Below are 26,445 nucleotides of genomic sequence, written 5' to 3'. Positions count from 1 at the left end.
CTCCTCCCTGTCCCACTTCCTCTCTGTCCCTCCTTCTCCCAGCCTTCTCCCAGGGGGAGGGCCGAATGTCCAAAGCTCCCTTTTACCCAGCCTGGGTTAATTAGGTTGTCTGGGATCAGTGCTGCCACCCCTGCCCCAATAATGCAAAGATATATCCAAGCAAAGACTCCTCCTTCTTTTGAGCTCACGAAATCTGATCCCAGACCTTCCCCGGCCCCAGAATGAATCACATTTCAGATTCCTCAGAGACTTTATTCTTCTCTCCTTAAGAGGACACAAAGACCTTAATTTTCCTCAAGTCCCTCCCCATTCCAATCCAGCCCCAAAATCATTTTCCTAAAGTGCGTGTCTGATTGACTATGTCATACCCCTCTCCCACTCATAAACTGCAGTTTCCAGGAGCAAATACAAAATACTCTGTTTGGCATTCAAAGCCCTCTCCCACCTTTCCAGTCTTTTTACACCTTTCTCCTCCACATTTCCTCCTCCATCCAGTGACACTGGCCTCCTGGAGCTTTCACTTACAAGACCCTCTGTCTCTCAGCTCCCGACATTCTCTCTGGCTGTCCCCCAAAGCCTGGGACACTCTCCATCCTCTGCTCTGACCACTTATCTTCCTGGCTCTCTTTAAGTTCAAGCTGAAATCCCTGCTTTTACACAAAACCTTCTCCAATCCCTCTTCGTTCCAGTGTTACTTATTTCCTATTTATCCTCCTTAGAGCTCCCTTTAAACTTATTTGTGTTCTGACCCCATCTGACTGTGGGCTCCCTGAGTGCAGGGACTGTCTTTTGCCTCTTTTTGTATCCCCTGTGCTTAGCACAGAGCCTGGCACATTTTTGTAGATCAGTCTTGTTTGACTCTCCCTAACCTGGGGACCAAGCATTCCAATATTGTTCACAGGGTTTTCTTGGCATTTCCTACTCCACTGGATTAAGGTCAACAGAGTTAAGTGACATGCTCAGGGTCACACAGCTGGTATGGATGGGGAATGAAAGAAATGTGCAAGAGCTTCTGAGAAGAACAAGTTAGGGATTCAACAGATTAATGAAACAGAGAATATGCTTGATTCTTGTCTATTGCCATGGCCAGGAAAAGATCCAGGAAGTACCCCTCCAAGGTGCCCCCTTGGAGGAAGCCTGGCTACTTGGGCAGTGGGGAAACTTGCTTTCAATGTCACAAGGAGGGTCAGTGGTCCAAGAAGTGCCCCTCCTAATTTTCAGTGAAGAAAAACAAGGCCTTCCTCTAGGGACTGTTCATCCTATTGTGGAAAAAAAAAAGGAATTTTGTTTCCATAGGGTTAAAACTCCTCCAAGCTTTGAGTGATAGCAGCCAATCAGAGTTGTGACCCAGCACAGTCTGGTAAAAGGTCAGAAACTTGTGAGCAGTCTTGACAAGCTATTTGAGGGGAAGCCTATCAGAGAGCAGAATATGCAGCATGAAGTGAGGTGTTCAGGAGGCCTCATTTAGTCAATAGGTGATGAGGTGGGAGATTTGAATTTTGGAGCAGTATAAAGAGTCTTGCATTGGTCTGAACAAATTGTAGTACTTCCCTAGAAGCTACTCATTCATTCAGGGGGAATGAATGTAAAAGTTAATGAAAGTTTCACTGATTTCACAAGTATTGCTCTTTATTTAAGGTGAGCACTTCTCTCACAGTAGGGAATGTGCCCTCTTCTTGCAAGGACCATAATAAAAGATTCTTCTCTCACTCTGAACTTCAGTTTCATTATTGGGGACAGGCATGAGCCTTACTCTAGATGGGGACAGGGATGGGGGGGCAATTTATAACTCTATAAATAAATTCAAAGTAATAAACAATCGTGACTCAGAACACCAAATGAGAAAGGAAAGGTCTAAAAAATTATTTACTCATAAGTTCAATAATAGAAAAAAGGAAGCAAAAATAAAATACAGATTACAAAAACAAGATAAATCAGATATCTCAAGTAAAAATCAAAATGACAAAAAAGTGAGAAGAGATTTCTATCTATGTGAACATGTACATTCCTAAAGCTTTTCCCCCCTCCCCTTCAATGATTTGGGAGGGGTACATAGAAAAAAGAGAGTTCCAAAATGAAAATAAAATTAAATTAGTTTTTAAAAGGTGAATGTTGCATATTATACAGAAGATATATGACTCAAAAAAAAAGAGAAAACACTCCCACCCTACCCCTTTGCAGAGATGAGAGGTCCAAGCTTCTTGCCCAATAAAGATATTTTCAGACTTCTCCAATGTACGAGTTGTGTTTTTTTTTCACTCTCACATTTTCATCCTTAAGAGACTATTTCTTACAAAAGATGGCTCTCTGGAAGGAGGAAAGATAGTGAGAAAAATTACAGTGATGTAAATAACAAAGATACCAATAAAACATTTAAATAAAAAAGAAAATTCCTGAACAGATGGAATGATACCATCAGAAATTGACATGCATCCAGAATTATCTGGAAAGATCACGGAGTTAGACTTGACTTGTGTTACAATGGTAAAGAAATCCACTACACATCTATTGATTTATTATCTGAAATAGAATGTCTAAGGCTCAAAGTTCTGAGCTCAATAATTTATTTGCAAGATAGCAATTATCAGCAAAACAGGTCATTTAATTCCTCAGCAAAGACAAAGAAAAAATTTACAGAGCTTATTGCTTTCATAGGAAAAGGGAATTACGAGTTACAGGTGTCTTAAAAATTATTTTGAACATGTTGGGGGTGTAAGCTCAGTTTTCACATGGACAGTCTTGCGCAGGTAAAAGTGAGGACCTCTAAACCTCAGAGTTCTCACGAGGCCCCCCAGGGAACAGCTGGGGATTGAGGTGTGAGACCCGGGCTATCTCGTGCATTTCCACCTCTTCTCAGTGGGAAACTTGCTGGGGAGAGCATCCCACCCTTGAGATTGGTCCGTGGTCTGAGCACACCTGTTGTTAATTAGCTGAGAGCACGCACGGTATTCACGTGCAAACTATGCGGCGGGAGAGCTTAAGTAGGGACAGGAAAGCCTGAAGGCTCTCTTCTTGTTGCATGGCCCTTAGAGGGAAAAGGGTCCCTCCCCTCTTCCACTCCCATCCTCTTGCTGTATGATCCTTGCCCCTTGGGAGGAGGAGGATTCCTTTCTCCTGAGGAAGAATTTCACCCTGCATATGGATATGTAACTAAGACCCTGAATAAAGCCTAACCCTTGTTTGACTCTGGAAAGTCTCTTCTCTCAATACGTTTATCTGGTTGGCCACCAAAGACCTGGACGAAAGGTAAGTAGACTTGGGTAGCCCATCGGCCTCTAGGCCGAACATGAACATAATTCAATTGCACGAGGCAAATCCTTTGACCTATAGTTGAGCTGAGTACATTATGGAGCAGTCTGGGTGTAACTTATTATTGCCAAAATTTGGGATGTGGACATGTCAAGGGCTTAATGGGGTGTATCTAGGGTGACACATTTACTAGATTCATTATTCTATTGGGCAAGACTCTACATCCATCATTTGGGGATGACTGCTATAGTTGAAAAGCTCTACAGCTGTAGTATATGTGGACTGGAGTGCTACCTTAGCTAACCACAGAGAGGAATTCAATGTAGGGAAGCAAGGATGGCTCTGTATCAACCTTAGCTCTGTAGCTGCTGAGCTGTGCAAAAAACCAAAATAAAACAAAAAACCCAGGAATCTACCTTTGCTGCAAAAAAAAAAAGAAAAGAGGAACTTAGCTCTTAACAAATTCTCTAAATACTTTACTTAACACTGTAAATATATTTTTCTGTATCAATATATACATATCTCAGCTACGCTGTAGCTTAGCTTATCAAAGTAATAATTAACAATCTTATTAGGATATTCATTCTAACACACCACCTAATACTCTTGTGGACAGAATGGGAGCTTGGTACTACAGAAGCTGAGGGCTGCAGGAACAGTCTTCTTACAGAAAAGGAAAGTGGGCTGGGGAATGTTACCCCATTGCCATCAAGCACTGACAAGGACTTCAACAATTACCACTGGCACTTTTCCAGCAATTCTCATAAGAATCTGCACAAAAGTGACCATAAAAATTGAGAATATGGCTTGCATGGCTGGCCTGAAAATTGGAGCACAAGGGATTTGTGTGTTCCAAATTTTCTATGACAAACATTTGAAGAAAATACTTAGTCACTAGTAGGTTTTGACCTTGAAAGTATGTGACAAAACTACCCACACTTGGGATACTTTGAAGTGATGTAATTTCTAAAGCTGTTACTAGTGGAAATAATATAATAACCATTCTGGCCTTGGTTTGTACCTCTGTTTATGTGTCCACAAAGTATCTTCACTAACTGGACCAATCCCACACTGTTGAGCCAGAATCTGGGTGAGGAGGTAATGGAATAGTTTCTGTGAGAACAAACATGGATACTGGTTATTTTTCTTTTTACTATATTATTCTCTTTTTAAATGAGGATAAGGATACTAAGATGTGACAACAGAAAAAACTCTTTGTAGTAAATTTCTGTGACAAAAGTCTGATACTCAAGACACATTAAAAAAAATTGACTAAAATACATGAGGATGAGATATTCTCCAACAGACAAGTTTGAAGGACACAAAGAATCACTTCTCAAAGAAAGAATTCCAAAATACCAAAAGTCATACAAAAAAGTCCCAAATCTTTTATAGTAAGATAATGCAAGTTAAATCTTCCAACTCATAACCATAAAATTGGCAACGATGGCAAAAAACAAAAAGACAATTTTTAACAGAGATTAAATTACCATGGTTGGATAGGAGCACTAATGCACTTTGGAAGGGTATGTGATTTGGTCCTTCCATTTGTTTTTGTTTCTTTGGTTTTAAATTTAATGCTTCCCCCCAATTACCTGTAAAAATAATTTTTAACATACATGTCATAAAACTTTGAGTTCCAAATTCTCTCCTTCTCACCCCTCCCAACCTTGTTTCTTGGGATTGTGCTGACCTGCAAAACATATCTCTGATTAGTTATGTTGTAAAAGAAAACACAGACCCAAGAAAAACAATCCCAAGAAAAATAAAGTAAAAAATGTTTCAACCTATATTTGAATTTCAACAATTCTATCTTTTGAGATGGATAGCATTTTTTTCATCATAAGTCTGTCAGAATTGTCTTGGATAATTGTACTGCTGAGAATAGCTAAGTAATTTGCAGCTGATCCTCGTACAATATTACTGTTACTGTGTATACCGTTCTCCTGGTTCTGCTCATTTCACTTTGCACCAATCCATGAGAATCTTTCCAGGTTTTTCAGAAATCTCCCTACTCATGATTTCTTATAATGCAATAGTACTCCATAATTCTATAACTTGGTCAGCCATTCCTCAACTGATTTATATCCCCTCAATTTCCAGTTCTTTGTCACAACTCAAGGAACTGCTATAAGCATTTTTGTAAATATAGGTCCTTTTCCTTTTTGTTTTTTGTCTATTTCGAATTTGGACCTAGTAGTGCTATTGGTGGATCAAAATTATGCAGTTTTATAGACCTTTGGGCACCGTTCCAAATTGCTTTATAGAACAGTTGAATTAGTTTACAACTCCAGTGTTTCAATTTCACCCACATCTCTTCCAGCATTGTTATTTTCCTTTTGTGTCATATTAGCCAATGTGATAGATGTGGAGTGGTACCTCAGAGTCATTATAATTTAATTTCCCTCACCAATTAGTGATTTAGAGAATCTTTTTCATATGAGTATAAATAGCTTTGATTTCTTTCTCTGAAAACTGCCTGACTGTTCATATCCTTTGACCATTGACCAATAGAGGAATGGTTCTTATTTGGATAAATTTGACTTAGTTCTTCATATATCTGAGAAATGAGGCCATTATCAGAGAAATTTGCTGTAATAATTTCTTCAGTTATGATTTCCTCCATAACATTTCCCCCATTTATTCTACTCTCTCCTTTCAAACTGTTTCTCCTCAAAAGTGTTTTGCTGCTTCTGTGAGCTCCTCATTACCACATGCTATTATCTCCTTCCCCTCTTACTTCCTTAAAGGGTAAGATAGATTTAATATACCAAACTAAATGTGCACGTTGCTCCTTCTTTGAGCCAATTCTGATGAGCCTAAGGTTCATGCACTCCTCTCACATTCCAATTTTCCCCTAACCTTATAAAAGCTTTGTCACACCTCTTTTTTGTGAAATAATTTAGCCAATTCTACCTCTCTCCCTTTTCCCTTCTTTCAATGCATTCCTCTTTCTAACCCCTTAATTTTATTATTCTTTTAGATAACCATCTCTTCATATTCAATTCACACCTGTGCCCCCTTTCAGAGTACACTCCCAACTGCCCTAATAATGAGAAAGTTCTTAGGAATCACAAGTATCATCTTCCCAGGTAGGAATGTAAACAGGTTAACCTTATTGAATTCCTTATGATTTCTCTTTCCTACTTACCTTTTTATGCTTCTGTTTGAAAATTGAAAATCAAATTTTCTATCCAGCTCTGATCTTTTCATCAAAAATGCTTCTCTCTTTCTAGTTCTCTCTTTCTTTGAAATTCCATTTTTTTTTTCTGCCTGAAGGATTATACTCAGTTTTACTTGATAGATTATTCTTGATTATAATACTAACTCCTTTACCCTCTGGAACATTATATTCCAAGACCTCTGATACTTTCTTGTAGAAGCAGATAAATCTTGTGTTATCCTATGATCCTATATACAAAATTTAAATTGTTTCTTTCTGGCTGCTTGCAATACTTTCTCCTTGACCTGGAAGCTCTGGAAATTGACTATAATATTCCTGGAATTTTTTGTTTTGGGATCTCTTTCAAGGGGTGATCAGTGGATTCTTTCAATTTCTATTTTACTCTCTGGTTCTAGAATATCAGGGCAGTTTTTCTTGATTAGTTCTTGAAAGGTGATTTGTAGGACTTTTTTTTTTTTTGATCATGGCTTTCAAGTAGTCCAGTAACTCTTATCTCTCCTCAATCTATTTTCTAAGTCAGTTGTTTTTCTGAAGAGATATTTCACATTTTCCCATTCTTTTCATTAATTTGATTTTGTTTTATTGCTTCTTCTTGTTTCATGGAGTCATTCACTTCCATTTGCCCAAGTTTAATTTTTAAAGAATTATTTTCTTCTGTAAGCTTTTGTGTCTCCTTTTCCATTTGGCTAATTCCACTTTTTAAGGAGTTCTTCTATTCAGTGAATTTTTGCATATCTTTTTTCCATTTGGCCAATTGTGCTTTTAAAGGCATTCTTCTCATTATGTTTTTGTGCCTCTTTTACCATTTGATATATTCTATTATTTCTATTAAAATAAGATGTTATTTTCCTCAGTATTTTTTTGTCTCCTTTACCAAGCTCTTGACTTTTTTATGATTTTCTTGCATCACTATCATTTCTCTTTCCAATTTTTCCCCTACCTCTTACGTAATTTTTTAAAATTCCTTTTAAGCTTGTCCAAGAATTTTTTTTATGGGGGGGGAGGGCTTGAGATCAGTTCACATTATTTTTTGATGTAGCAGCTGATTTTGTTGTCTTCTTTTAAGTATGTTTTCATCTTCCCTGTCACCATAGTTAACTTTCTATGATCAGGATCTTTTTTTGGTTGTTTCCTCATTTCTCCTGCTTATTTTTTGGCTTTTAACTTTTTATTCAAGTTGGGCTTTGCTCCTGGGGTGGAGGGTGCACTCTCTCAACATTCAGGTTTTTAGTGCAGCTATTTGCAGTTCTTTGGGGATTGTAAATTTTCAGTTCTTCCAAGGTGGTATGGTTTAAGGAGAGATGTGTTTACTACTCTCCTGGCCTATGAGCAACCACAAACCTTCCTATCTGTCCTGGGGCCTCCACACTCCCCTACAGCTGTAAACTCTCCATGCCCTGGATCCAAGACTGCAACTGAGATCCACATATGGTCAGAGTCCTGCACCCAGTGCCAGCAAAGGGACTCCTGTAATCTCCTTCTGATCACTGTCCAATCCCCTTACCATCTGTGGGCTGAGAGCTCCAGAAGTCACCACTTCTAATTCAGTCACCTCCAAGGCCCATTCCTGGTTTCCTGTGGTGTGTACTAGCACATTCTAAGCTGGAGTACATTCCACTCTCACCCCAGTGCAACAGTCCCCTTCCTCCAAACCTTGTAAGTTGTCTTGGACTGGAAATAATGTTTCACTCTGTCCTTCTGTCCAAGCTGCTACTCCAGAATTTGTTTTGAGCTGTTAAGTTGCTTGAAGGAGAATTTGGAAGAGCTCGGGAGTTGGACATTTTGATGGCACATCAAACAAATAAACAATAAATATTAAAATTGAGAAAAGGAATTCCAGATGAATCCCAAAATGACATTCTATAAATGTGAGCCTACATATAAACGGAAAAAAAAAGATGGACATGTAATAAGAAAGGGGCATTGAAAAGGTACCTAAGAAGAAAACCAGACAGGGATAAATTATTTGCTTTTCAAACCACAAAGGTAACAGAAGCATACCACACAGGACAACAAAAGACAACAACAACAACAACAAAAAACAAAAAGAGTAATGAGTAAGAGATTGTTTCTTAATTACATGTGGAAAGATAAAAGCAAAAGTCAAAAGGAAGTGAGAGTGGGAAAACTAGGCCTTGCAAGAGCATGAACTAATCTTCACACCATCTTCCAGATGAATTGATTTTTTTTTTGTGGGACTAAATTATGGAATGGGAGGAGGCTTTTAGGAAAGAATCATAGAAATGAATAAGTAATGTACCTTAATCAAGTTAAAAGCTAACAATGAAAAGAAATTTACTCCTGTACTCTTCCAGGAATGAGAACCTACAGGAGAATGGGTGAAGAGCAAAAGGGAAGGATTGCAAATGAGCAAAGGAGGAAAGCTTGTTTCAGTATCTGGAGGGTGTACCACTGATAACTGCAACTATAAAAGAAAGCAGTATCTTGTAATGGGAGATTTGGAACTCAAAATGGCTATTCTCTTCAGCAATTTGGTGCTTACAGAGGTCACTTATACTGTCTGAAGGGAAGTGAAATCACAGTTTAGCAAATGACACTCAGAAAAGCAGAAGGGTATGGACCCAGGAAAGAGATGTCAAAGCAAATGGATAAGATGACCACAAGGAGGAAAAAATTATTTCCACAAGGAATACAGAGACTAAAGAAGGGCCAACTCAGTGTGTCATAAATCCAAAAATAAAAGGGTAGTCAAAGACAAAAGATAAAAAAGAGAAATAGTGGGAGATTCTTTCAAGGAAAAGGCACAGAAATGAAATGAATGAAAAGCTAAAATAATTTGGAGGGGAAGAAAGAGGAATTGCTTTAACAATCGGTGAAAATGGCAAAAAGAAAACTATCAATATTTGTTTGTTTTATCTCAAAATTCACAAACGTGGAACAAAATTAACATTTTATATATATCATGAAGTAGAAAAAAAGGACTATACAAGAAAAGTTATAATACGCATTGTTTGACTTTCTTTTGGGGTAATAAATTCAAGATGGTATTTTCAAAGCTGCTTTCATTGCTTCTGTTCTACTGCATGTATTATTACAAGCCATCAATTTTCTTCATTATTATTTTGGGCTTAGGAGGGTAACCAGAGAGAAATCCTATTCCTACTTGACCTTCCACTGCTATCCCCTCCTACCCCAAATTGAAAAAAAGCAACAAAATATTTGTATTGAATGCACTTCAGAAATCCGGGAAAAGAAATTGCCACACTCTCCATTTCCCCAAATACAGTTTTTATTGTATGTCTTGTAACTATCATCTCGTGGTTAGGAGGCAAGTTGCTGATCATCACCTGGTAAAACGGTTAATTATTACAATAAGAGGTGTGACACCTTGCCAAGCTGTTGGCCTTCATATTATTGTTATCAATTACTCCCTGTAGTCTGCACTAGTAAATGCATATCTTCCTGATTTTCACTGAAATTGCCTGTTTTTGGAATATTATTACTCCCTAACATTCATATACCAAAATCTGTTCAGCTGTTTTCTTATTATGGGATATCACACCTTACTTTCCAGTTCTTTGACATAACAAAAAAAGCTGCTATCACTGAATCAGAATAGACCTAATATTGTGATTTTTATGTGGGGGTACGGAGAGGGAACTTCACAGCTTTACTAACATCAAAATAATGTAATTTTCCCCCCACAGCTTTCAACTCTGATAATCTAATAATTTGTGATTTGGATTAGAAATTAGAATTTTTTTCCACAAAAAAGGTGATAGTTTGCAATTCTCCCTTTCAAAATTGCCTGCACATAGCTTTTGACCATGTCAACTGCATCCTTTCTTTATAATCTTGTATGTAGGTAGTATGTGTTCCTTACATACCTTACAGAAGAGGCCTTTGTGAGGGAAACTAGCTATACATGTTTGTCAATTAAGTGCTTACCTTTAAATTTTAGATGTTTTTCATGCGATGAAAATTGCCTATTTTATTTCTTGGGTTCCTCTCTATTCCATGGAGATTATATCTTCCACTATTCAGAACAGTACCTCTTCATAGTTGCTCTCATTTGTTTGAAATGATGTTTTGTATCTTAAAATTATGTATTGATTGGGACCTAATCTTAGTGAATGGTATGAGAGATTGGTCCATTTCTATTTTCTGTCAGACTAATTTCCAGTGTTTCCAGCATTTTGTGATGGTTAGTAAGTAATGGCCTTATAGTGTCAGGATTTTGGATTGATTAAACATAAGGTTACCATATCCATTTTATTTAGTATATTACATATCTGGTCAGTTTCTCAAAATCCTTATTTTTAAGCAGATTAAAATATTTTAGATGACTATCACTTTCTAGTACAGTTTCAGATTTGGTCATGCTACACCTGCTTCCCTGGAATATTGAAAAAGGCTATAAGAGACATGTGACTGTACTTTCGATGAGAACATATGTTTAGAGTTGGAATGGGACCACAGAAGCTACTGAATCCAACATTATCCTCAATTTAGATGAGTAAAGTGAGTAAGTCAGGATTTGAACTTATTTTCCCTGATTCTAAATCCCTATCCATTACAATTATTGCACTCCTCTACTTTTTCCTGAATATCAAATTGAATTTCAAGGAAAATGAGTAAACTGTCTACATGTTTTAGTTTCCTGACTTTGCTATGAGCCTTAGGATCCAAGGAATGATCATCACATACATCACATGCACACAAAAGATTAGTTATTTCCATAGTGATTTAATACTTGCAAAGTATCTTACAAGTAGTATCATTTAATTCTCATTTCAAACCTGGGAGAGGTAGGTGCTCTTATTGGCTCCATTCTACAGATGGAAAAACACAGGCAGGAATAGGTTACAAGACTTGCCCAGGAATATCCACCCAGCTAGTTAGTACCAGAGACTGAAACTCTCTTTTATTCAGGTCTTGTGACTCCAACCAGATTATTTCATCTACTGAACCACCTAGCTACTTAAAGCATTACAGAAACAGATATCCAACACTTACCAAAATATTTGTATCAGGACTTTTTGTGGCCAGCAAACAAAGTACCAATTAAATGGGGAACAGCTGAAGAAATTATAACATATAAAAGCCATGAATTGTGAGGAGTAATGACAAACATTAGGATTTCAGAGAAAAATTCATTATGCTACTTTAGGCACAGTGTGAAATCTGATATTTAAAAAGATCTCTTTTGTTGAGAGGTCTAATGAAGTCTGCTACTGCTAAAGATCTTAACTCCAGAAGGATTTATCCAACAGACAGTCAAGTATGAGCTTTAGTTAAAGCCCTTCAAAACTATTGCTTTTATATGCCTTCATTCCAGTATGAATATTGTTGCCTACTGTTAACCCTCCTCCACAAGAAAACACATCCTCCTTGTGCACACTCTTAAGGCTTCTCTCTATGGAATGCTCTGATATAAAGCAAGAGAGGAACTCTGGCTGAAAGGCTTCCACACTGAGTCCTTATGGATCTGCTTATGAGAATTAATTTTCTAATACTGAACAAGCTCTGAACTCCATTTGAATCTTTCCTCATTAGTGATATTTCTTAATGATATGACTTCTCTGATGAGAAATAAGTGAAGGCTTCAGCACATTGATTATTTTCTTAAGATTTGTCTCTACTGTGAATTCTAAGTTAAATAAGCTAAGAGTGGTAACTAAAAGCTCTGTCACATATATGACACTCATTAGGTTTCTCTCCAGTGTGGATTCTCTGATGTGCAAGAAGCCTGGAGCTCTGTGTGAAAGTCTTTCCACACTGATTACATTCATAAGGTTTCTCTCCAGTGTGGATTCTCTGATGTGCAAGAAGACTAGAGTGCTGTGTAAAGTCTTTCCACATTAATTACATCCAAAAGGCTTCGCTCCAGTGTGGATTCGCTGATGGGCAGAAAGTTGGGAATTCTTTTGAAAAGTCTTTCCACAATGATTACATTGAAAAGGTTTCTCTGCAGTATGGATTCTCTGATGTGCAGCAAGATTGCCCTTCACTGAGAAAGCTTTTCCACACTGATTACATTCAAAAGGTTTCTCAGCAGTATGGATTCTCTGATGTGCAGCAAGATTGCCCTTCAATGAGAAAGCTTTTCCACATTGATTACATTCATAAGGCTTCTCCCCAGTATGGATTCTCTGATGTGCAACAAGACTGGCACTCTGTGTGAAAGTCTTTCCACAGTGATTACATTCAAAAGGTTTCTCTGCAGAATGGATTCTCTGATGTGCAGCAAGATTGCCCTTCAATGAGAAAGCTTTTCCACACTGATTACATTCATAAGGCTTCTCCCCAGTGTGGATTCTCTGATGTCCAGCAAAAGTGGACCTCCATGTGAAAGTCTTTCCACACTGATTACATGCAAAAGGTTTCTGTCCAGTGTGGATTCTCAGATGTGTAACAAAATTGGTCCTCTGTGTAAAAGCCTTTCTACACTGATTACATTCAAAAGGTTTCTCTCCAGTGTGGATTCGCTGATGTACAGCAAGATAGCTCTTTGTGAAAGCCTTTCCACATTGTTCACATTCATAAGACTTTTCTCCAGAGTGGATTCTCTCATGAGCAGTAAGTTGGAAATTCTTTTGGAAAGTCTTTCCACACTGATTACACTCAAAAGGTTTCTCTGAAGTATGGATTCTCTGATGTACAGTGAGATTTCCCTTCAAAGAGAATGCTTTTCCACAATGACTACATTCAAAAGGCTTCTCTCCAGTGTGGATTCGCTGATGTACAGCAAGATAACTCTTTGCGAAAGTCTTTCCACATTGTTCACATTCATAACATTTCTCTCCAGTGTGGATGCTCTGATGCCTACCAAGACTGGAGCTGTATCTGAAAGTTTTTCCACACTGAGTGCATTCAAAAGGTTTCTCTCCACTATGGCTCCTCTGATGTGCAGCAAGAGTGGAGCGTTTTCTGAAAGTCTTTTCACAATGATTACATTTATAAGATTTCTCTCCATTGTGGGTTCTCTGATGGCTGAGTGATTTATAGGAGAAACCCTTCCCACTTTCATAAAACTTCTCTCTAGTATGAATCTTCTGATGTTTAATAAGATCTGAGTTCCAATCAAAAGCCCTCTCACATTGATTACATGCATATGTTTTCATTCCAGTATGAAATCTAGGATGGTAAGGAAGAGATGAATGATGTGCTAAGGTTGTTTCACATTCACTAGATTCATCAGGCTTCTTTATACTGCGAAGTTTCCAACGAATCATAAGGTTAGAGCTTTGCTTGAAGACCTTTCCACCTTTATTGCTTACATAAAGCGTTCCTCCGGTATTTTTCTGATGTCTACTGATATCTGAACTCCTGCTAATGGCCATTTCCTGTTGATTATCTTGATACATTTGCATTTCCGGAGACTTTTCCAGAGGCTGAGAAAGTCCTACTTGTTCAGGAAAGCATTGGCTATATTTGCTATCCTGAAGACAGTCATTCTCTGAGGTCATTTTCTTATAGTGATTTAGGACTGAAGACTTTCTGACTCTCTTTCCAATTTCATCAACTTCACAGTGACTCTTCGGATTTTTATCCACTTTCATATTAGAGTTGTGAATTTCTATCAAATTGAAGTCACATGGACCATCACTCATGAATCTTTCCTGGCCAGATTCTTCCATAAAAGTTCTCAGCTTTGTAGTTGTCTCATTCACTTCAAACTTCTCTGCATCTGAAGAAAACAAACAATCACATACGATGAAAGGCAGACATAAATGTATGTTCTTTCCTCTCATGGCAAAAAATAAAGTGATCTATATTCTACAGAGTTTTCAAATTTAAAAGGCAAAATCAATCTTTGGAAATGCCATTTGTTCACATCCCCAGACAGTTTATTTTAGAAAGAGCTTCACATATAATGTTGCATCTTCACAGCAAACCTGTGACATAGGCAGGCCCAACATCCTCATTCCCCTTTACAATTTAGGCTTAGAGGTCATAATGACTGAGTTACCTGGCCACTGTCCTTGTAGCTGAGACTGACTGTGCTCTTTCCACGGTACCTGATGGCCTTCCTCCATTTCACTTTCTATCTTTTCTTCCAGTGCCTGTTGTTGTTTATACTTATAATTTTGTCAGCCTCAGGTAATCTCCCTGCTATTCCGTACTGACCAGTTTGGATGCACTTCCTCATGGTTATTTGTGGTAAATTTCATATGCTAAATTGAGAAACAGGTTTACTCTCAACTATTACATAATAATTTTCAGTGTTGCATCCAACTTTTCTTCTTTTCTACTCATATCTAGATATTATGCCATTTGTTGCACAGATACTAAATGCTAATATATAAATTCATTATTACATACAGTGTTTCACACAGTATTGTGAACCCATTACCTTTCTGTCAGGAAGCAAATAGCATGATTCCCTACTGGTCTCTTAGAACCATGGCCCATTTAGTGGTTTATACAACCTTTGGAGATTCATGATAATGTTCAAGGGGTTTCAGGTAAAAAATTTTTATTGCACTTTATGTAGAAAAGAATTGTTCAGTTTTCTTACCAAGACATTTTTCCCCTGCGACAAGAAGTATGTGTATGTGTGAGGCATATTAGGTTTCTTTGTGCAGTGATTCTAATCATCATGATGAGGCAGAAAATGACTGATGTTCATGCAATGATTCCATCAAACTCTGACCACAGCTATGTGCAACATAGTGTTTTGGTTTCTCACCCTGCCATCAAATTATGTCAGAACTACCATAAAAGGCTGACATACAAGTGCAAAATAATTCCCAGTGGAAGATCACAGGTATCTACATTATCCTCAATTGCTTTCTTTACACTGCACCAGAATAGCTGCCTCAGTCCAAGGTTAGCTTGTAATCTTCTCTAATCAGTGTTGCAATCACCACATCAAGAAGTTATGAATGTTTGCATTCTTCCAATACAGATGGTAGGGTTTTTGAAAAACATGATCATAACAAATACATATTACAAGTCATCTTGAACCATCACGTACCATCACACACATTCTACAAAAACAGACCCTCCATTGCCCTTCATCTTAGTGTGAACACTCCTTTCTGATCTGAACTTCTTTTCTGCTCATGGTGCTGTTCTTGTAAATAGCAATTTTTCCAAGGGACTGGTAGGCAACCCAGGTCAGTCTTTCCATAAAGTTTCTGTGAGTGCTGCCAGCGTGCCAGTGGCAGAAAGAAGAAAGTGAGGTCTGAAGAGTTCTTTCCTTACAAAGGTTGTTTGATACAGAAAATGTCTTATTAAACAACAAAGAAATACCTGCAACTGAATTTCAAGTACATTTACCATTTAATACACTACTTGTCATGAGCCAATAAAAAATCAATGTTTTATATAACAGCTAACTATACATTTTTTAGATTTGTCTGAAGGCTAAAAAAAATTTAATTTCCATCTTTCAACAAGAGAGTTTATAAAATTCTCCAACCATTTCCTATCTCATCCACGTCTGAGGAAACCTTTTAATTGTAGTTTGTGTATAAATAAAAATACAGCCAGTTCTTCTTAAGGTAAGTAAGACTGTTCCGCAGGCCTTTCCCTCCCAGGCTGCTACCTCTACAGCTTTGTGGTCTCTTGGCTGCAGCTGCTTCCAATCCCACAGCCAGAACAACTTTACTGCCTGAGGCAAAGGCTGCTGCTCAGCCTGGTGCTGCTGCCCTTGGGTCCTGCTGCCCCTAGGAAGCTGAATCTCCATAATGCAATTTATGTAAAGTGAGAACTGCTTGTACATCTGTAAGCACAGCGGACAGAGATGGGCCTAGCAGCCTGCAAGCACCACGTTAAACTCCCCCCTCAGAAACTGAACAGCACTACGTCCCTAGAAATTCACTTAACCCCTGACCACCTGTTTCCTCAGCGTAAAATAAGGAACGTAAATATAAAATTCCTCCACTCTAAAATGGAGATAACAACAGCATTGACCTCCTAGCGGTGTTGTAAAATTCAGTGGGAATAACTGTTGTAAAGCACTTAGCCCAGTTGTAGGCACAAAGCAAGCAAACAGAAGGGAGGGCCCTGCAGTTAACAGTAAGCATGAAGGCTGACTGGATTTTAAAAAATTGTTACATACAGCCCCAGAGTACATTTCATAATTTAAAGTAGAATGTTACATTTTATAATTGCACAGGGGAATGAAAATAAGATCTTTGTGGGGTAAAAATCATCTGAGTCATTAGAGCAAGCTCTTGATGTAAAAATTAAAATGTTACGATATGCAGAATAAATGACTGGGGTGGGAGAGGGGAGCCTCACAACAAGCTCTTTTTTGTTCTTGAAACAAGGTTTAAGAAGAGAAGGTTTGGGAACCAGTGCTCTGGAGTCCTGCTTGTCCACGACCCTGATGAGTGCTGCTACAGTACAAACTCTCCTTGTTCTGCTCACTTCTCTCTACATCAGTTGAGATAACTCGTTACAAGTTTCTCTGACGCTGCCTTTCATCACTTCTTTTGGCTCCATAATCTCCCATTATATTCTCAGAGCATCATCTGTTTAGTTCTGTCCCAGTACGTGGGTACCATCTTGGCTCCCAGATCTTTGCAATAATGGTTTTTAAAAAGCACCTATCATTCTGCGTGGTGTAAATGGGTCTTTTTGTCCTTTCTATGATCTGTTTATAGGTCTAGCCCAGGAGTGGAGAACCTGTGGCTTTGAATCCACATGTAGCCCCCCTCTAGGTCCTCAAGAGTGGTCCTTTGACTAAATGATTGTTAACTTGTCACTTGAGGACTGACAGCACCACATGTGGCCTTGAGGGTGCAAGTTCCCCATCCCTGGTCTAGTGGATATCAGTGCAGTGAGTTGGGGACATAGTTCCAAAAGGTATTACAAAATGTCATCCTTTCATTTTAATGCCTTCTGAATCTTTTTGTCAAGGGTGTTTCTTTTACACAGGATGGTGTGGTATTCTTTCTGATGTACTCTGCTGCTACCCTCCTCTGTTACAGGTGAAGTTATTCTGTACACATTTAATTAGGAGAATTAATTAGCTTTTCTCCAAGATTCAAGAACGATCCTCTGACCTTTCTTCTTTGTCCCTGCCTCTATTCTTAGAAACAAAAAGTAGGTGGGGGATGGGAGTGGGATCAACAGAAGTAATTGATCACAGAAATGGCATGATCCCCACTCCTCATACCAGCCTGGCTTCCATTTATCCCCATCCCAGATGACAGCCCAGGACACCATCTGAAAAGTTCCTTATCCATTGATGTCCACTATGTGAAGTTTCTGCTATGGTGCCAAGTTAGTTTCCACCATGAGGCGGCCAGGTGGCACAATGGACAGAGCACCATGCCTGGTGTTCAAATTCAGACTCACAATTGATACCTGTCTTACAACACACAAATCACAATACTTCTATTTGTTTGTTTCCTTATCTGCAAAAGGAGGATAAAAACAGAACCTACTTTCCATGGTTTTTGTGAAGCTCAAACTCTCAGTAGGTGTTGGGAATGATCATTATTATTGGGACTTTATTTCCCTAGCAACTAAATTCTCCTTTTTAAACTGCTACTCTCCCCTCCTTCTATTCACTGATTTCCCCCCTGAACTTGAGGCATTTCCATCGCAAAAGTCTCTTTTTACTCAGCCAAGAGTAAGGCTCATGATTTGTAGCTTCTTCTCAAACCACCTTCATGTTTGTATACTAGATGGTGGGCTCTGGACAGCAGGGACTATCCTTTACCTTCCTTTGTACCACAGGGTTATATAGGGCCTGGAACTTAGCAGGCACTTATCAGAATATACTGACTGCCTGATGGGGCCCAGGGCTGATAACAGGCCATAAAAACTACTCTCATTCCCTGGATACTGGTCTTGTTCTTATTCTTCAAATGCAAGTTTTGCCTTCAGCCCTACTTTTTATCCCTTATTACCTACAAGGAATGACCTTTGTCTGGTTCTAAACAGTATTGGTCCAAATGCTTGACATCACAAAAGCTTCTAAGGTCCCAGAGAGTCTGGTTCTGTGAGATGTCTGGAAGTCTCTACGTCCAAACTGCCTAACCTTAGGGTAGTCACCTCCATATCTTGCTATTTATTTTCTGAGAACAGAGACAAAGACTGGGTCACAGAGAACAGGAAAGGAACTTTGGGTCTTGGGCAAACCTCAGCCTTGGATTGCTACTTCCAGTAAGGCAGCAGCATCCATTGGTACCTCCATAGTGCTATATGGAGACAAAATCATGAAACTGGTCTGTGTTCACTCCATATTCAAGTTCCATGATCTCAACTGGGCCCTCACTGTACCAAGGCAGTGTTTTGACATCTCCCTGACTGTCTCCCTTTCCTACTATCAGGAGCAGCTTTTCTAGAACTTTCCATTTCTCCCCAAGCTCTCATTTTCTTTACTTCCCACAATACTCTCTGCTCAACACTTAGTCTCATTATTTTATTTTAAAAATTGGAAACAGCAAAAACTCTCTTAACTCATCTCACATAAATCAGATGTTTTCTTTTTCCTCCATTGAATGCATAAATGATCCCAGTCCATCCCATCTTCTAGCTAGCACATTTTCCCTTCTGTACCATCCCAATTGTTTCAGAAAGTTTCAATCTCTCTTTTTATTGGCTCCTTCCCTACTTTCATAAATAAAACAATGTTTCCTTGATGCTGAAAAAAAGCCTCACATGGTCCATTCATTCCCATTAGATAGTGAACTGCATTCTTTTTTTCTTTTTTATGGTGAAATACCTAGAGAGCACCATCTACACTTAGGCTTTCATACTCCTTTCCTCTTCTTCTCTTCAAAACTCTCTGCATTCCAGGTTTCAATGTCACTACTCAATTGAAACTGCTCCATGAAAAGTTAGCAATAATCTCCTAATTGCTAAATCCAATGGGTTTTTTCCCCTCAATCTTCATCCCTCTTGACGTCTATGCTGTCTTTGACATAGTCAATTACTCCCTTTTCTGCTCCAGGTTTTGATGGCAATACTTTGTTCTGGTTGTCCTCCTACAAGGTCAAAAACTCAACCCATTACCTTTTCTCTAACATTTCCACCTTCTTACTTTCCCTTGTAAGAAGCATACTGCTTTTAACTCTTATTTGTTATCCAGGGCACCACCCTCCAGTCATCGAGGCTCATAACCTAAGTCATCATCACTCATACATCTAACCATATTCAATGTGGTGGAAAGTCATAATGATTCTACTTTACTAACATCTCTCCTATATAGCCTCTTGCCTCCCAACATTGCCACTTTCTTAGTTCAGTCACCAATTATCTCATTCCTGAGACATTACTGCAAGACCTTTGGCTACCTTCACTGCATCAGTTCTCTCCTCCATTTACTCAATCCTCCACCCAAGCATCAAACTCATCTTCCTAAAAGGCACTTCTGATCATGTCCCTCCTACTCCATGAACTCCCTTGGCTCCCTATCCCCAAGTTCCAATAAAGAATCTTCTGCTTGGCTGTTAAAGCCCTCCATCATCTGTGCCTCTCCTACCTCCCCAGGCTGCTTTCACCTTATTCCCCCTCCACATGTCAATAATCAGTGGTTTAGGCCTCTTTGTTCCTTGACTAGGATACTCCATCTCCCAACTCCATGTTTCTCTGTCTGCCCCTCATGCTCACTCTGGCTTCCCTGAAGTTCCACCTAAAACCCCTCATTCTGGAGTAAGTTTTCTTCAGTCCTTCTTAGCCTTAGTGCCTTCCCTCTCTTGATTAGCTCCAGTTAATCCTGGATGCAGTGGATCTGTACATACTTGTTTGCATTTTGTCTTGTTACTAGACTGAGAAGTGCTTGAGAGCAGGGCTTGTCCCCTGCCTTTATTTGTATCCCTGGCACTTAGCACAGGGCCTGGCACATAGTAGGTGCTTACTACTTATTCACTTGAATAAAGCCTAGGAAAGAGTTCATATTGGATTGGATACTCCCAGCCCTTCTTGGATGCTTTCAGGGAAGTTCTATGCCCCAATGCCCCAAACAATGACTTTTTAGAGGATCACAGACTTATCACTGGAAGGGAAATGAAAGGCCAAAGAGTTTGGCTCCTTCTCCTTTACTATAGAAGAGGAAACTGGAGCTCAGAGGTTCAGTCGCTTGCCCAACATCCCACTGCTGAAATGTGTCTAAAACCAAGTTCCAAATCAAGTTGGCCTGCTCCCAAGTCTAGCACTCCCTTCATTACAACACAATGATGCCTCTTGTAATGACAGCCTTCATACACCTGCTTTCATCTCACTCACCAGGCCAGGAGGTCCTTGGGTCTTTTGTCTCTAGTATCCCTGGTGCTTCCCCTTGATGAAAAGGGGAGATCAGATCTTCTCTAAGAACTGGAAGCCCTGGGAATATGGAATATGTAAGAGGTAAGAACGGAAAAAAATATACAATTTAGTCCTTAGGGAAATGAGACGTGCCAGCAAGGACCACAAGATGGATAAGCACACCTAAAGCATGGTTCCTACGGTATTGACCACTGGAATCTGGGGAGGGGGCAGAGATCATGCAGCCAATTGGGAATTACAAAATTCCACCTTTATTCTCCTCTTTCACAGAAGGATGGGACATTCCATAGCTTCCATTTTCTAGATATCACAGGCAGCTCTTACTGCAGTGGTAAGAGGTCTGAACTTGAAGTTAAAAAGAAAATTCCAAACCAGCCTCAGTCACATGGTAGCCGTGTACCCCTGGAAGGTTATGCAACCTCTGCTGGCCTCAGTTTTAACAACTATGAAATGGGATAATAATAGTACCAAACTCACAGGGCTGTTGTAAGGATTAAAAGATAATAACCAGGCAGGATTAGGAGCAAGGAGCTGTAGATTGATACCTGTTAACTGGAAGACTGTTCTAAAGTCCAGACCCATCCCCCAAAGAGGACAGGGCTGCCTTGAAAGGCAGAGTTCCCTTCACTGCCCATTGTCAAGGAAAAGCTGCATAAGCTATCTTCAGAGACAAAATTCAGATCCAATTAGAAGATAACTTCTGTGATTAGCTCCAAATCTGACACTGATTTGAATCTTCACCTCACTCCCCAAAATAGGAAAGAGACAATTTCAGGAGCAACATAGGGAAAGTCCCAGCTTCCAATAATGTGATTCAAAAATCTTTAATAGGAAAACCAGGCACTAGGTGGACCATGTGGAATGACCAGCACTTTTGTCTTTTGAATAACTGATGAATGCTGAAACCCTGCACGCTAGGGAGGGAATGAAGACATTCCTTCGATGGCAGATTCAGTTTCCAGAGGAAATTCTCCTTACCCAGGGAAAGCAGGTTTTGGACATTCTCCAGCATGACTTCCTTGTACAGCTCTTTCTGAGAATGTTCCAAGAGGCACCACTCCTCCTGGGTGAAGTCCACAGCCACATCCTGGAATGTCACCAGCTCCTAAACCATCAAAAGTCACAAAATTTGAAGCTGAGAGACTCCAGAATTCATCTAGTTCAACACTCATCAACTTATAAGAGGAAACTGATGCACAGAAGGGATTTGCCCAAAACTCCTATCATCTTTATGAGTGTCAGAGTCAGCACTTGAAACCATACTAAATAACAGCCCAACAGAATTTTTAGAAAAGCATTTTCTATTTGAAGTAAGACTCATGTTGGATCAATAAAAGCTGAAAAATATCTTACGATGAAATGCTTCTCCCTTTGGAAGCAGGGAGAAGGTATTTGCTCTATCAATGAGGTATGAAAATCTTTGGGGAGGAGACATATGAAATTATTCCACATTAGAAGTGTCATAAGTGACACGTTAAAATTCTATGAAGAGTTTGTGAGAAGCTGGCAAGTACTATGTATTCTGGGGAAAAAACATTACCAGTTATCACTGGAGAGCAAAGGAAAAGGATTAAGTACTTAATTTCACACATGGGTATGGTTTGTGTTCATCATGGCTGTCACTTTCCTGTGTCCAGAAAATCAAGCCATGACTTGTAGCACTGGCTGATTCTCAAGTCCCAAATGAAGGCTAGGCAAAGAGGAACCACTTTCTGATGCTTACTGACTTAATCTAAGAAATGGTAAATGGGAAAGATTCAGAGATTCCTGGGAAGACTTGTGTGAGCTGAGACAAGAGTTGGGGCCCAGGACCAGGAGGACAATTTCTGCTCTGAAGAGAACAGAGCCAAGGACAAGAGCTGGGGAAGCCTTCAGGTCTGTCCAGACAAGACTCAGTGAAGGGATTTTCCTTGACCTTCAGCTGCTATAAGGGAGGGCTTGGCCACAAGAAACAGAGAAGGGGGCAGGACTTGTGTGTAGGGGGAGATGGGCTAGGCAGGCAAAAAGAGAGCAAAGGCATGATGTCTACAGATGGAGACTAATCAGTGAAGTGACCACCCTTGTCTCAGTTGTAATGAGGGGGAACCCAAAAAACATCCCCAGAGAGCAGTAATTGTGGGGGCTGGGGGTGGTTAGTGCCACTGATACACTTCAAAACATAGAAGAGAGCAAGGCAGTACGGTTCCTACTGTATTCAATTTTACATCAATTCTTGTAAAGAAACGATCCATAGATAAAGAGATGGCCAGTCTTAAAAGACAATCCTCCATAATGATGGAATTGGCCACAGTGGGTGATGCTAGTCAGGTCTAGGGATGGGCTGTACTCACCTGTGCTGGGAGACTCTGGGTTCCAGGGGCCATTTCTTCTTAATGCTCAGCAGGCTGGGCCGAGGAAATACAAGGATCCCAGAGGGGGTCAAGTCTTTCCTTTCTCTTCCTAAGTAGGAAGTGGCCTACATGGATTTACAGAAGAATGAGGTCTCAGAGGAAGGACCAAACCCCTAGTCTTGCACTCAGGGGATACAGAAAAAACAGGAAGAAAAAGGAGGCAGCAGGTAGGTCCAAGCTAGGATAGACCTGCATAATATATCCCCTGCCAAAGGATGTGGGCTGTCCTGGAAAAACATAGGGGTGTCACTGAGCCCTTTCCTGTTTGTCACATTACCCGAGGGAACCAACCATCCTCAAGTCTGTCTCCAGTCTAACCTATCTACAAGACAAAGATATTTAGCATACTTTAATTTTGGCCCCTATCTACTGCCAAGTTGTGCAGGTCTGGGTTAGGAGAAGGTCTCAAAATCAAGTTTACTTTCCATCCTCTAAGGCCTTCTCTTTTGCCTCACATTTCCCTCCCTCATTCCTCCACCACCTCCCTTCCCCTCCTCATTGTCCTCCATGCTCCTCCTGGTCTTCCCCTTCTCATGTTCTTCCAGGTGTTCTCTTCCCCTCCCCCACTTTAGAAGGGATGTTCCCTGGGGACAGAGGGGGCATTGAGGTGACACAATGAATAAAGTGCCCCCCTGGAGTGAGGAAGACTCCACTTCCTGAGTTCAAGTCTGGCCCCAGATCCTTCCTAGCTGTGTGACCCTGGGCAACTCACTTTGCCTCCATTTCCTCATTTGTAAAATGAACTGGAAAAGGAAATGGCAAATCACTGCAGGATCTTTGCCAAGAAAATCCCAGATAGGGTCAAAGAAAGTTAGACAGGACTGAAAAACAACTAAAAGAAAAGTGACCATTCTTAGTTCCTAGCACAGAGCCTGGCACACAGTAAGCGCTTAATAAATGCTGGGACTGAGGTCAGAGTCACGCCCTCCAGAAGCTGGCGGCAATGGAAAAGTCACTGTATTTCTCTACCAGGACAAAGCCCCTCTCCCAAGGTCCTCAGATAAGGGGTCCTGATGAGGCCATCGAGCCCTCCCTCCTGCTCCTCCACGGTAGGGGGGCTCTGGGGACCCCTCCCCCACTGGTCTCTCCATCCTCGGGCCACACGCGACAAGCCGGAGGCTCCTGGTCCAAGGTCTTCAGGCTCCAGCAGGACTTCAGGGCCCCGGGACACCCCAGGGCGACACAGGGCGGGGGGCTGCTTCCCCTCCTCTTACAATAAAGTAAGCTGGGGTGGGGAGTATTGGGGGAGGGGCCAGGCCTGCCCCTCCCCCCTGGGGGGCCTGGCCCGGCTCCTGGGGCGCCCAAGAGAAGCAACTGCTCCAAGGAAGCAGCCCCACGGAGAAGAGCAGGCCCAATGGGGGGCTCCCCAGCGGCCCCCCTCCCCCACCGGAGCCCACGCCCCCACGCACGTGCAATCCCTCCCCGATACAAGCACGCACTCACCGGCACTTACCCCATGCACCCCCCCGCGGCCCCGGCCCCGCCCTCTCTTGCACACGCACTCCCACACTATAAGCCAGACCCAGGCTTGCCCAGCGGCTCCCACGGTCACTAACCCGAGCCGGGTCCGCGGGGGTCTTCGGGCTACGCCGGGAGGGAGGAGGAGGAGGGGCTGCCCTGCGGCGCTGGGAGGCCGGGCCGCGCCTGCGCACTCCCTCCCCCCGTATCTCCCCACGGGGCTGCGAGCAGGGGCCGCGCCTGCGCACTCCCTCCCTCTACCCACTCACCCAGCAGCGGCCCCAGAACAAAGAGCTGAAGCCGCAGCCGAACCGACAGCCTCCGGAGAAGCTGCGCCTGCGCACCCCGGGATTCCCAGCATGCCCTGGGGTTCTGTCACAGGAGGAGGGGCCGAGACTGGGGCGGGGTCGGGGAGGGGCGACGTCATTCTCTAGGCCCGTCTCCGGGCGTTCTCCCCACAACCCCCTATTCTGCTTCCGGTTCTGTACGGTCCGTATTTAGACTGTAAGCCCCTGGAGGGCAGGGCCCCTCCCTCTGGGTTTGCCCCCCCAGGCCGGTGCCTGGCACACCGTGGGCGCCTAATAAGTGCCTCTTGCCCCATTTCTCCTCCAAAGGCCTCGGAGGTGCTGCTGTGTCGTCATCCCATTCTTACAGAGAAGGAAACTGAGGCAGAGGCCAGCAGCTGACCGGTGGAAGGCCGGGGCTCAGTTCTTTCCTCATGGGCCCCTGGGAGAATACGACACCGGCTCTTTGGGGGAGCAAGGGGGCCCCAGGAGGGAAACCTCTCACTCCTTAAGGAAGTCTGGTGACCCAGGGGACAGAATCGGGCCAGATGTGGCTTCAGACACACTCGAGCCCCCTTGTTCTGGTCCCTCAGGACGGGATCAGAGAGCTGTGTCTCCCTGCGCACAGCAGATACAATGTAACCAGCCCCAGCCCTGTCCAAGTCATCTCCCAATTCTCTGTTACTTGCAGATCACCCCCACCCCCCCACTTACTTTTCACCCTTAATCCTATCTAAACTAATTCTCTTTTGACCCCCTAGTAGTCAAGATCCCTGGCATTGCTGGCATTTACTGTTACCTCACAGTCACCCCAGACTACTTGGCTACTCCTAGATCCTTCCCATTGTCTTTGTGTACGTAAGATCCATCTTGTTCTCTAAATCACTATTGATTACGGAGATGCAAATCAAAACAACTCTGAGGTACCACATCACACCTCTCAGATTGGCTCAAATGACAAAACAAGAAGATAATAAATGTTGGAGAAGATGTGGGAGAGTAGAAACACATTCATTGTTGGTGGAGCTGTGAGCTGATCCAACCATTCTGGAGAGCAATTTGGAACTGTGTCCAAAGGGCTACAGAAATGTGCATGCCCTTTGACACAGCAATATCGCTTTTAGAAATTGATAATGTTTAATATAAAATTTTAGAATAATCTCTTTGTTCTCTCTGAAGCAAACTCAGAGAGTGCCTCTTCCCATGTCAGCAAAAGCCAGCCAAGGCTGACTCTACACTCCTTAAGGAGACCTTTAACCTAAGACACTATATCTTGAATAATGAGGCTTTCCTTTGTATCTTATTATCTATAGACATATACTATGTTATGGCATATTAATGGTAAAGAAAAATAGACATCTTAGGTCGTAATTTCTATTGAACTTTGTTTACCCTTTCCTATGTCAGTTATGTGTTTAGGGCAGGAAGCCTGCCACTCACTAGTGGTGGGATTTCCTTCCTCGTCACCAAGACATATGTTTACCCAGCTGGAATTGCAAGGCCTGACCAACATTACTTTGTTAATTGTCTTGTCTTACTAAATTTATGATTTGTTCAACTAGGAGAGTTCCTTTCTCACGGCAAAATGTATATAAGCCAGAAGATTTCTGCACTGGGTAGCCAGAACATTTCTGGCTCCATAATGCATTATGTTACCGTTGTCTTTAATAGGGAATTGATTAATTAATTA

General features: G+C 41.2%; 1 protein-coding gene across 1 annotated transcript; it reads right to left on the bottom strand.

Moving 5' to 3' along the window:
- Window positions 1–1,839: 1,839 nt before the first annotated feature.
- Window positions 1,840–24,696, bottom strand: LOC140508359 (uncharacterized). The gene is made up of 8 exons (XM_072616212.1): window positions 24,570–24,696; window positions 22,954–23,078; window positions 21,602–21,728; window positions 20,585–20,680; window positions 6,401–14,084; window positions 4,869–4,942; window positions 4,271–4,362; window positions 1,840–2,307 (listed from the first exon to the last, which is right to left on the bottom strand). The coding sequence occupies exons 2-5, from the start codon at window positions 22,984–22,986 to the stop codon at window positions 12,256–12,258; spliced, it is 2,085 nt and encodes a 694-aa protein (XP_072472313.1). The 5' UTR covers window positions 22,987–23,078; window positions 24,570–24,696; the 3' UTR covers window positions 1,840–2,307; window positions 4,271–4,362; window positions 4,869–4,942; window positions 6,401–12,255.
- Between the last annotated feature and the right edge of the window lie 1,749 nt (window positions 24,697–26,445).

The sequence above is a fragment of the Notamacropus eugenii genome, chromosome 5, assembly GCF_028372415.1.
Source record: "Notamacropus eugenii isolate mMacEug1 chromosome 5, mMacEug1.pri_v2, whole genome shotgun sequence".
Taxonomy (NCBI): Eukaryota; Metazoa; Chordata; class Mammalia; order Diprotodontia; family Macropodidae; genus Notamacropus; species Notamacropus eugenii.
This window is presented reverse-complemented; position numbering and strand designations above follow the sequence as displayed.

Excerpts from the sequence above, each read along its gene's own strand:
- LOC140508359 (XM_072616212.1), bottom strand. The coding sequence starts at position 22,986 with ATGGCCCCTGGAACCCAGAGTCTCCCAGCACAG. Across the intron at positions 20,681-21,601 it reads CCAAAACCTGCTTTCCCTGG|GGCTTCCAGTTCTTAGAGAA; the intron begins GTAAGGAGAATT and ends CCATATTCCCAG. Across the intron at positions 14,085-20,584 it reads CCCAAGGACCTCCTGGCCTG|ATGCAGAGAAGTTTGAAGTG; the intron begins GTGAGTGAGATG and ends TGTTTTCTTCAG.